Genomic DNA, 12,556 nt, shown 5'->3' on the forward strand with positions numbered 1-12,556 from the left:
TCGGCCTTGACTTTCGAGCAAGTCAGGCACTTCGAAACATAGAGGGCGATATCCTTCTTCATGCCCGGCCACCAGTACTTGTAACGAAGGTCCTGGTACATCTTATCGGCACCGGGATGAATGGAATATCGAGACTTGTGGGTTTCGTCCATCAGGATCTGTCGTAGGTCGGTACGCTTGGGAATCCAAATTCGGTCTAGATAATGGAATATCCCATTCGCCTTATTCACTAACTGGGTTCCATCGTTCAGAATCCTTTCCTTCTTCAAAGTGCGTTCCGTGAAACAAGCATGTTAGGCTTCGCGGATAAGAGTTTCGAGATTATGTTGCGCTTGGGTATCATGAATGCTATGCAAATAGCTTCGTCGGCTTAGAGCATCGGCAATGACATTTGCTTTGCCAAGATGATAACGAATCTCACAGTCGTAATCATTAAGAAGTTCAACCTAGCAGAGTTGGCGCATATTCAGTTCCTTAAAAAAAAGAAAACAAAAAAAAAAATAAAAACACCAAACTTGTGGTGTAAAAAACTACCCCCTCGGCGTTTAATTTTTTTTTACGGATGTGTTTATAATACACACATCTAGTTGTAAAAAAAAATCTTGGTAAACGGCGACCCGGATGGTGTGGTTCTCGCGGTTCTTACAACTCGGGGTGGTTCTCATTCTAGCGGCCCTCTCTCTCTCTCTCTCTCTCTCTCTATATATATATATATATATATATATATATTTGAAAAGAAATCTTTTATTTTTTAAATAAAAAAACTTAAATGGCCTATATTTATGAATCAAAAACATTAAAGCCAAACTGTTTTGAACCTCAACTGTTTTTGCCAATTAAATTCAGAAGCCCAACTATTTTAGTGTGTAATGGATGACTTTGCCCAAATCAATAAACACACATAATGGATTAATGAACAGGGCCTAAATTTTTTATCTCGCGCACAGGGCCAAAAAAAATTGTTAGTGATTTTTTTTTCAATTTTTTCCAAACCGAGGGGTTCCTGGAACCTCAAAACACCTCTGGATCCGCCTCTGATACCATTAGACTAGACCTCTACGTCAAAAATAATCATAAAACTCATTCAAACATACGCAGGGCGAGAGATTGACTGCACATGACCCGACTCAAAAAGAAATGGCGACGGAGAAAAAGGAGGCGAAAATAAACCAAGCGGAGTACGAGAAGCAGGTGGCTCGAGAACAAAACGCCACACAGAGACAGGCTACCGAAGCCGGTGGTACGAACTCGTACTCGACCACCGGAGCCACTGGTAATCCAATGGGGAGCCACCAGATGTCAGCCTTACCCGGTCATGGAACCGGGGAACCGGCTGGACAGGTAGTGGAAGGGGTTGTTAAGTCTCACCCCATTGGAACCGATACCCGTACCAGGACGGGTACTGGTACAACTTTGGCTGGACATAACACGAAAACCGGTGGAGGTGCGGGTGGATATAGCACTGGCGGAGCATATCGTTGATGGGTTTTTAGAGGGTTCGTGATTTGTGTTGTTTTTTTAATAAGTGTTTTGTGTTTTAAAGTTGAAAGTTCGCATTGTGTCTAATGCAAATCTTGTTTTCTATCTAATGGACTTGTTACCATATATGAAATGGTAACTATGCTAATCGGTTCTTAATATTTTGTGGTTATGAATAAAATTTACCCAAACTCTTTTTATCATGTTTCAATCAAGTTTGATATTTGGTTATTCAAAAATTAAAGTCTAGTAATCTGGATCTTGAAATTCTTATATGAATGTAAGAGATGTATCTAAGACTTTGGGACCAAGCATTTTTTCTATGGGAGATGGATATGAGCGCGTGGTTCAGCTGATGGCACCAGTGGAGTGGCGAAGCTTGAGATTGGCACCAGTGGAGTGGCGAAGCTTGAGATTTTCGATCGGGGGTCGAAAACGTATATATCAAAAATTTTCTATAAAACCGGGGGAAATGTATATACCAAAAAAACTTTGAGGGGTTGGCTGCCCCCTTCCGTCCTACTAAGCTACGCCAATGAGTGGCATGCTCATACTCCAGTGATTAACGTAATAGAAATATGTGGTCGGTTAATTGATTGAAGAAATTTTTAAATTTTTCTTCTGGTATTTAGTTATTTTATAGAAAATGAACACAAATATTATTGTCGGTTATGTTAAGATCTCAGTTTTATAGAAAACTAGTTTTTGCCCCGCTCGCGTTGCGAGGCAATAAGCCGAATATTTCTCTTGCATAACATGTATGTCTATGTTTCGGTTACTTGTACATACTACTCATAACACGATCTAAAAAAATTACATCGAGTCAACCAATTAAAACAAAAACACTACCATACTTTTACTAAAAAAACAAAACGATGGAAAGACTATAATTTTAAACTGGGAGCAAAATTGTAATTTTTCAGGACAAATGAGCATGTACCAGGCATGCATTGACAAATAAAAATTACACTTATGCCCGCCCGCGTTGCGGGGCGTTAAATTGAATATTTCTTAGTTTCATAACATGTATGCATGTATTTAGGTTACTTCTACATACTGCTTATAACACGATCTAAAAAAATACATCGAGACAACCAATTAAACCAAAACACTACCATAGTTTTGCTAAAAAAAATTAAAACGATGACAGATCTGTAATTTTGAGCTAGGGTAAAATACTAATTTGTCAGGACCAATGAGCGAGTGTTGGACAACAGCTTGACACAATAAAAGTTACATTGAGTCAACCAAGCAAAATAAAACACTACTATAATTTTGTAAAAAAAAAGTAAAATGATGGCAAGATCACAATTTTTAACTGGGGGAGAAATCGTAATTTTTGAAATGAAAAAAAATCATAATTTTGAACAGAGGGCAAAGTCGTAATTATATTTTGAATTGGGGGCGAAATCATAATTTTAAACTGAGGGCGAAATCATAATTTTGAGCTAGCGGAAAAACATAATTTTATTTTGACCTGTGGGCAAAAACGTAATTTTGAGTTGAGGGTAAAATCGTAATTTTGAGCTAGGGGCAAAAACATAATTTAATTTTAAGCTGGGGTAAAAAGGTAATTTTAAACGGAGAGCGAAACCGTAATTTTAAACTGGGAATAAAAAAATGAGTTTTTGAACTGAGGGAAAATCGTAATTTTGAGTTAGGGGCAAAATTATAATTCTATTTTGAACTGGGGGCGAAAAGGTAATTTTAAACGAAGAACGAAACCGTAATTTTTAACTTGGAATAAAATTAAATTAAAAATGAGTTGGTTCAATATGGAAGTGCCAAGCAGCAATAGGAAAGTGCCAGGCAAACTGTCTAGCACTATTCCCTCATCTTGTATATGTAGTAAACTAGTTGATGCCCCGCCCGCGTTGCGGGGCGATAGCCAAATAGTTCTCAATCAATTAAAAAAACAGTACTATAATTTTGCTAGGAAAAAAAACTAAAACGATGATAAGATTGTAATTTTGGGCTCAGGGCAAAACTGCAATTTTTCAGGACTAATGAGCGAGTGTTAGGCAGCTCATTTAGACAAAAAAAAATTTTAATCGAGTCAACCAATTAAAAAAAACTTTTATAGTTTTGCTAGAAAAATTAAAATGATGGGGGAAAACGTAACTTTGAACTGAGGGGAAAATCATAATTTTGTTTCAGAGATAAAATCGTAAATTAAATGGACCAATGGGGTTGAGAGCAAAATCGTAACTTGGCTGTGTGAGGAAAAAATCTAATGGCAAAACTGTAAATTTAAACAGGGCAAAATCGTAATTTTGAACCGAGGGCAAAATTGAAATTTTTAGCTGGGAAAAAAGCGTAAATTGTTGTAGGCTCTTGTGATCTGCAAAGATCGTACACTTGGTACCATAATGGTAGTGTCGCCAAATCTTCAACGCAAAAACAACTGCACCTAGCTCGAGATCGTGGGCTGTATAGTTCTTCTTGTGGATCTTGAGCTGACGAGATGCGTAAGCGATAACCTTGTCCCGTTGCATGAGAACATAACCAAGACCAAGGTTCGAGGCATCACAATAGACAATGAAGTCATCGTTTCCGCCGGGTAAAGCGAGAACGGGAGCATTGCAGAGAATATGCTTGAGAGTTTGAAAGGCAGTCTCTTGTTTAGTTCCCCAAACAAAAGGCTTGTCTTTGTGCGTGAGAGAGGTAAGCGGCACGACGATTTTAGAGAATCCTTCGATAAATCGGCGGTAATAGCCCGCTAGTCCGAGAAAAGAACGGACTTTAGACGGGTTCTAAGGTGTAACCCAACTCTTAACAGCTTCGATCTTCGTGGGGTCGACGTGAATACCTTAACTATTGACAATGTGACCGAGGAATTCAACCTCCTCCAGCCAAAATTCACACTTGGAGAATTTGGCATAGAGTTGATTCCCCTGGAGTAGCTCGAGAACCAAACATAGATGTTGCGCGTGTTCGGTTTTCAACTTGGAATAGATCAGGATATCATCGATGAACACGATGACGAAGCGGTCGAGGAAAGGTTTACACACGCGATTCATCAGATCCATGAAAACCGCAGGTGCGTTGGTCAAACCAAAGGGCCTAACAACGAACTCATAGTGACCGTATCGAGTGCGAAAAGCGGTTTTGGGTATATCCTCCTCTTGAATGCGTAACTGGTGATAGCCTAAGCGTAGATCGATCTTGAGAAACACGTAGCACCTTGTAACTGATCAAACAAATCATCGATTCGAGGTAGGGGATAGCGATTCTTGATTGTCAGCTTATTCAACTCCCTATAGTCGATGCACTTCCGGAACGACCCATCCTTCTTTTTGACGAAAAGGACTGGTGCGCCCCAAGGAGAGGTGCTGGGGCGGATGAAGCCTTTATCTAGCAATTCCTGGAGCTGACTCGAGAGTTCGCACATTTTGGTCAGAGCGAGTCGATAAGGAGCTCTAGCAACTGGATTTGCTCCAGGAATGAGGTCGATACGAAAGTCGATATCACGACTCGGAGGTAAACCAGGTAACTCATCAGGAAATACAAGAGGAAAATCACGAACTCCAAGCACCTGTCTATTTCCTTTTCTTTCTCCTTCTCCGCTACTACGATGTTAGCCAAGAAAGATCTGTATTCCTTGCGGAGATACTTGCTTGCTTGGACACACGACATAAGTTTGAGACCTTTCGAAGGAGTTTCACCATACACACAAAGTTGATCACCATTAGCGAGCGAGAATCGAATCATCTTATCGAAACAAATAACGTCAGCATGGTTTTCACGAAGAAAGTCCATGCCTACTATGATGTCAAAACTACCAAGCTGCATCAGAATAAGGTCGATTGGGAAGATGTGATTGTTGAGTTCGAGAGTACAATCACGAAGAACAGAGTTGACAGCGACGGTTCTTCCGGTGGTAACTTCAACATCGAACGTCGAGGGGAGATGGGTGCGCTTACGATTAAGGAGCTTTTCGAATTCAAAGGATACAAAACAGTTATCGGCTCAAGTATCAAACAAACACGAAGCATATATACCATTCACAAGGAACGTACCATTAACGACGTTGTTGTCTGCTTTAGCCTGGCGGACATTGATGTTGAAAGTACGTCCGCGGGCTGCTGGCTGCTACTGTTGCTGTTGCTTGGGCTGCTGCTGTTGTGGCTCTTGCTTCACCACTCGGTTTGGGCATATATTCGCGAAATGGTTGGGACACCGCACGCAAAGCAAGCTCTAGCATGGATTGCGGGTGTAGGAGCCGCTTGTTGGCCTTGAGGAGTAGGAAGTAGAGCTTGTTAAGCAGGAGCTTGACCTTGAGCTGGAGCTGGAGCTTGACGTGGACCTGTACGACAGTTGGCGGTGAAGTGGTCGTTTATGTTGCAGTGGACATAGTATCTGCAAGCAATTCCCACTGGGTGGTGATAAGTACAAGTAGGGCAAGCCGGGTGAGGACCAGTATACGCACGCTTAGCCGGCGGTGTGTTGGTGACCGGTGCCGCTAGTTGGCGGTGTTGTGGCTGTGGTGGGGCAGGTACTGCTTGGAGTGGAGCGGCAGCTGTGACAGCGCAATTCTTGCTACTGTTGTTGTTTTTCTTCCTCTTGCGGCGGGAGGACTTTGAAGACTATGATGCGGCGGCGGTTTCAGCGGTTGGGACAGCGGTAGCTTGATGCAGATTCTTGGAGGCTTTATCCCAGTAACCAGACTTGACTTGCTTGTCGTTGATCGCAGCAGCGAGTAAGTTTGTTTCCTCAATAGTTGTCGTCTTTGCGCTTGAACGAAATCAGCCACACAATCCGGAAGAGCACGGATATACTTTTTGATGGTGATTTCGGGCGTATTAACTTGGCCTGGACAGATTATGCTTTACTGCTTAAAGCGAGCCGTTAAACCAGCGTTGTCACCATCCTTCTGCTTAATATGCCAGAATTCGTCCTCCAGCTTTTGGCGCTTATGGGGAGGGCATAACTTTTGCATCATAACGTCCTTCAACTCATCCCACGTCAGCCCGTAAGCTGCATCATTTTCGTGCTTGTTTCTCTCGGTCGTCCACCAATCTAGAGCTCAGGATTGGAAGACGCCAGTGGTGTTGAGAGTACGGAGATTATCAGGGCAGCCACTCTGGCGCAGGGTGACCTCGATCGAATCAAACCATTGGAACATGGCCGTAGGCCCATCTTCGCCGGTAAATTCTTTCGGGTCGTAGGCTTTGAACTACTTGAAGTTAAAAGTAGCTTTAGGCGAATCTGTCCTGGACTCTTTAGAAGACTTGCTGGTGTTCTCATTCAGCTCACTAACAATCTGGGGGATAACTTTCGCCATTTGCTTAGCGACGAGGGCGGCGATGCGTTTATCATCATGATTATGGCGAGCAGAGCTCAAGTAAACGATCCAAATGACGACATTGTCTGCAATAGACATCGCCACAGGACTCAGACACAAATTTCGATCAACCCTAGTATAGATTCTCGCTCTGCTCTAAACTACTTTATATAAAGCTCAGGAACAAGATCACGTAACACAGACACATAGGCACATAAACCAAAGAAACATATAAGCACAGAAGCACGTAGTCCACGTAAGCACAGAAGCAAGTAATCCACTATATTTTTGCACGTATTCATCTACCCTGCTCGCACATAATCACCTAACATTCAAAGTCCGCGAGTTCGAGAATAGCGATTGCGATTAGCGAGTAAACATCGAGTAGCACAGCATAAGCTAGTAATATAGCATGCGATTATCCACAAGTAGCAGCGATTTGTTAGCGTTTTGAGATAGATGTGCAGTGCGAGTTGTGTGTGTCGATCAAATCGAGAAGCGTAAAGCGTATAAACCACCAAAATCGAAACACATAAACAGGTAAAATCACATAAATCATGAAAAATCCACATAAAAGCGACGAATATCAGAGTCAGCAGTTACGGGCTCAGAATCAAAAGCACATAAAATCAGTGATTGCGAGCTTGAAATCGAGGATAGATTGTCTAAGGCTTGGTAGACGTCGACTACCCAAAGTGATTCGACTATTCACAAGAACCTTTAGTGCACGCTTTGGCCTTCTGGACTGTTCTCTCGCCTCGATTTGGGCGATCGGCACGCATCCTTCCAGTTACAGCGTGACTTCGAGTCGAGGGAGTCCGTCGAGACTTCGGTGAGAGTTTTGTAAAACCAAAATTGAGCGGAATAAGTCGTCAAGGTTCGGGTTTCACCCCTGGCTTAACAACTTCTTTCTTGTTTTGATGAAATAGAGGGGAAAATTTGCGTTAATGTACGGATGTATCTCCTGATTCAACGCAAATTCTCTTGTTTATAGATAAAAATGTGGGTCGAACAAGCGTTTCAGTCAAGAGTTTACGGTTTTCACACCTAGTCTCGACCCAACCACTAGTTCATTTTCAAAAATAGTGTGCAGTGATAGTGTTAAGCGAGTGCGAGCGAGAATAGTAAGTAAGCTCGTACAAAACCCCTACAGCGTATGCACAAGTCAGTCTGTTGGTGCTTAGACTATAGACTAGGTCGTTTCTAAGACATCGGCACAGACTAGGTCGAGTCTTGCCTAATTCCCTATAGTTATGGCTCTGATACCAATCTGTCACACCCCAACCGATGACGGAAACATCGGGGCGCGGAACTGAGCGAAACAGATTGTCCAGGAGAAATCCATACAACTAATTTACCAGATATTTAAATATTATGTCCCATACCATAACATACCAAAGTAAATAATTATTACAGACCACATATCTCAAAGACAATACATGTTTTGACAACTCAGATTTAAATTGTTTTTGTTTGTTTCTAGACTCCATCCTACTTGATTCCACAAAAGCAGGTAAAGCACAGCATCCTAAGCTTTCAAACACCTTCCACATACGTTAAAATAGCGGTCAATACACATAGTGTAAAGGTGAGCATACAATTTTAATAGTATAATAGAGTTCGAAATCGTTTACGCATAACCAGCATGTAACATGTAACAAAGTGAAGGCTAGTAGGTTATCGACAGAGAAATATGCACAGACGTGACTGCGAGTTGTAGAATACGCAACACATATCCCCACTAGGACACGTGAAGTAAAGCCTTTTACAACCCATGTTCACGACAGGTGTTGAGTCCAAACTATAGTACTATCGTTGCTAAGGTGTCAGGCAACAATCACCGTGTTAACATAACATACAAGCATTCATCGAATAACACGTAACATGCAACAACGGTCAGCGTATAAATAGTGTTTGCGTTGTGTGATCGTTGTGATTTGAATATAGGTAACGTATGTAACACCCAAAAGTGCGTAAAGCAGAAAGGGATCGAGTATACTCATAGATCGTGCTTAAGTAAATAAACACTCTCTTGGATTGAAGGGAGCACTGAGAGATTAGCCTGAACAGTTAACGATAGCATAAGTGAATGAACGGCGTGTAAAACGATGGAAAAATGACCAAGTGTCGAACGGTAATCCGATCGGATAGTCATTCGATCGGATGTCAATCTGCTCGGATGGTTATCCGATCGGATGGCCATTCGGTCGAATTGACATTCGTTTGGTAAGGATGTGTTTGTGTATGATGGCTTTGAAGTTTTCATTGTAGCATTTTGAAAACAGAGAAGTATTTCTACCTTTCAGGTCGTTCGATTGAACGATAGTTCGATCGGATGGCGATCCGTCCGGCGAGGTATTTCTCAAAGAACAAGCTCACAGCAGGATTATCATCCAATCGGATGGTCTACCGATCGGGTGGCAATCCGTTAGAACTGACTATGCATTGAACATGTTGAAAATTGTTTAAGTGTTGAACCTCAAGTGCAATCCGATCGGATTGCGGTTCGATCGGATGGCAATCTAATCGGACGACAATCCGTCCCGCGATCTGACCATTTTGAAACTTGAAGATTTGTTAAGTTTTGAAAGTTTTGCGGTTTGCTCGAGACGATATGATAACGCATTAAACAATAGAACCTCGTCAAGTCCCAAGTCGTTCGATCGAACAGGAATCACCCAAGTCCGATCAGTTTACTGTTTCATGACGGTTGTTCATGTTTAACCCAGAATCAGTTGTCTCTTAGATAGAAATCAGATCTTGAACCAACACTTCACTAAGAATGAGTAGAAGATCAGAACGAGCTCCGATTCTATCGGTTTTGAGTGCATTGAGTTTAAAAGAGTTGAAAGAAAGTTGGAAAAACTTCTTTCAATACTTTTAACCTTGTATATGTTTAGATCTATGCGAGATCATTGTTTATTCATGTGAAAATCCTTCAGATCTAAGTTGTTCTTGGTGGAATGAGGCCAAAACTTGAAGTTCATAAGAACTCCATGATGACATCACCCTGGAACACCTCAAATCCACTGATTTCACGGTTAAAAGTTAAGATTCAAAGGTGAAAAAGATGAAGAAGTGTGTGTAGATCATAGAAGTACAAGATTTGAGTTGAAAACTTACAAGAATCGCGAGAAATCGAGAGAAAGAAGGTATTGAGTGTGCTGGTCGAGTGAGAGAGCTGTCACATCACAAATGATGTGACAGGAGGGGTATTTATAGGTTGCCAAAAAGGGAAAGTGGCAAGTGTCGAACAGGATGCACCTCGATCGGATGACACTCCACCATCCGATCGAGTGGTCACTCGATCGAGTGACTCCGACGAGTTTCATTTTGACGTTTCGTTCCATGCGTTTGAGCTTTGTGATGCGTTTAAGCGAGTATGCGATTATGCGATAGGTCGATGATAAACACACAATACTATATCTAACATACAATCATCCTAATTAAATTGCGTTTAACGTTTGCGATTGAATTGCGATGCGATAGAGTTGCGATTGCGTTTCGATTAACCACCACAAACATAAAGTAAACATACACAAGTAACACATAAATAGCACACATACGTAAAACAATATCCAGAACGCATAATTCGAGTTGCGAATGCGATTGCGATGCGATAAGCGATAGGGCGATAAAACATGCGATTAAACCTCGTTATTCACAGATACTCCACATAATACAACTAAAGCAAAATAAAATAAAGACCCGATTACAAGTCAAAGAAGTCAAATCAGTAATTAAGCAAGGAGTGATAGATCGCAATTTGCAATATTTTCTTCCTTTGACTTCAATCTTGACTTTGACTTTCGTAACACGGGGTGATATATTAAGTGTAAGGGTAATTAGGTAATTGTATACTTTAAGGGCTGTTTTTTGACAATTACAAAGTACTTTTAATATTTAAGAAATTATTAATGCAATTACTCAAGTTTTTTTATTGTTTCGTTATTTTCACGATTATTATTTAACAAAATATGTTTTAAATATAAAATAAATATGCATTTTCATTAACCGTTTGTTTTTATAAATATTGTTTCGAAAAATAATTTGTTTTTTAACATTTTGTTTAAACCATCTATCGTTTTTAAAATTGTTACTTTTTAAACCGTTAGGTTTTCTTAAAATCATTCTTCTTAAAGTCGTTTGTCTTTATAGAATGGCTCGTTTTTTAAATTTTACAAATCGACGTGTATAAAAAATAAAAGAAATGTAATATTTGAAAAAAGATGAAAGATTCTAATAAAAAGTTTGCAAAAGATCGTTCATTTTTCACACTTTTTTTAGAGTGGTTTATTTTTTTCAAATCTTCCATTTCTTTGGACTGTTTGTTTATTCAAAATTCGTTATTTTTTGAACCTATCGTTTATTAAATTTGAATGTTTTTTAAACCTAGGTTTTGCTTTTTTATAAACGTCCTTTTTTAATGTTCGTTTTTAAACCACTCGTTTGTTTAAAATAGATCGTTTTTAAATTCCTACAATTTTTGAAAACGTTCATCTTCTGAAGTTTATTTTTCCTAACGGCTATAAGTAAACTAAATACAAAGTTTCAAAAATGAACGGTTTCAAAAATGGTTCTAAAAGGAACGATTTAAAAAGAAACGCATTTAATAATCAATAACTTAAAAAAACGAGTTGTTTAAAAAGTAAAAAAAATATGATTTTAAAAAGAACAGTGTTAAATAAATTGTTTAAAAAAAACTTTAGAAGACAAACAACTTAAAAAAAACGATTTTAATGGTTTAAAAAGAAATAATTTTACAAACGATATACGGTTTAAAAAACGTTAAAAACAAATTATTTTAAAAAGGACATTTATAAAAAACAAACGCTTAATGAAAAAACATATTTATTCGTATATAAAAACATATTTTATTAAATAATGATCGTGAAAATAACGAAATAATAAAAAAAAACTTGATTAATTGCATTAATAATCTCTTAAATATTAAAAGAACTTTGTAATTATCAAAAAACAGCCCTAAGGTATATAATGACCTAATTACTCTTACACTTAATTACAAAAAAGTAACAAAGTTAGTGTCAGAGGCCAAAACCGTTATAAAATGCAACCTCAAGATCTGGTATATTAAAATATTCATTTTGGGCTGAAAGGGTTGAACTGACTAAGACCACCCGTAATGGTGAAGCGTTTTTTGGTTCGAGAACGCCCTCCACACCCTCATCTCCGCCCCCGTGGGCTTTTCTTTAACCAAAATTGGGTTGGAGCGTGAAATATTCCACGCCAGAGAGAATTTGAACTGACCAATCACATGCATATTTAAACATAATGCCCAATAAAATATTTTTGATGTTTTTTTATTTAATTTTATTTACACCCCTTTTTAACATAATACCCCACAATGCCCACATCCTCACTACACTCATTTTAGAAAACGCCCCATAATACCCCATTACTGACTGAACTACATATAGCGCAAAACGCCAAAGAGTAGGGGCATTAACACTACACATGTCTAAACCACAAACATCAAAACAGTAATTTATCCTTGTCCAGAAAACCGGTTATATTCCATTTTTGCTAGCTTAATATTATATTATAAATCCTGTTATGGGTTGAGAAACATTTATTTTCTTATCCACTTAATATGTTTTTTGTTTTCACCTGTCAGTGAATTTGTTCGGATGGTTAAATATCGTGAATTGATTTCTTAAAAACATGTATATACCCGTTTTGTTTCATACGAATAATAAAAAAGTGGGTTTAAATTAAAAAAAAAAAATCCATTTTAACCTATCATCCTGACCAACATATATCGTAACCATTACG

At 39.2% G+C, this 12,556-nt stretch overlaps 1 protein-coding gene across 1 annotated transcript; it reads left to right on the forward strand.

Moving 5' to 3' along the window:
* The first annotated feature begins 1,046 nt into the window (after positions 1–1,046).
* LOC110895890 (18 kDa seed maturation protein) lies at positions 1,047–1,683 on the forward strand. The gene has a single exon (XM_022143279.2). The coding sequence runs from the start codon at positions 1,138–1,140 to the stop codon at positions 1,480–1,482; it is 345 nt and encodes a 114-aa protein (XP_021998971.2). The 5' UTR covers positions 1,047–1,137; the 3' UTR covers positions 1,483–1,683.
* Positions 1,684–12,556: the final 10,873 nt, after the last annotated feature.

Source organism: Helianthus annuus, chromosome 7 (assembly GCF_002127325.2).
Source record: "Helianthus annuus cultivar XRQ/B chromosome 7, HanXRQr2.0-SUNRISE, whole genome shotgun sequence".
Lineage (NCBI taxonomy): Eukaryota > Viridiplantae > Streptophyta > Magnoliopsida > Asterales > Asteraceae > Helianthus > Helianthus annuus.

Excerpts from the sequence above, each read along its gene's own strand:
- LOC110895890 (XM_022143279.2), top strand. The coding sequence starts at position 1,138 with ATGGCGACGGAGAAAAAGGAGGCGAAAATAAACCAAGCGGAGTACGAG.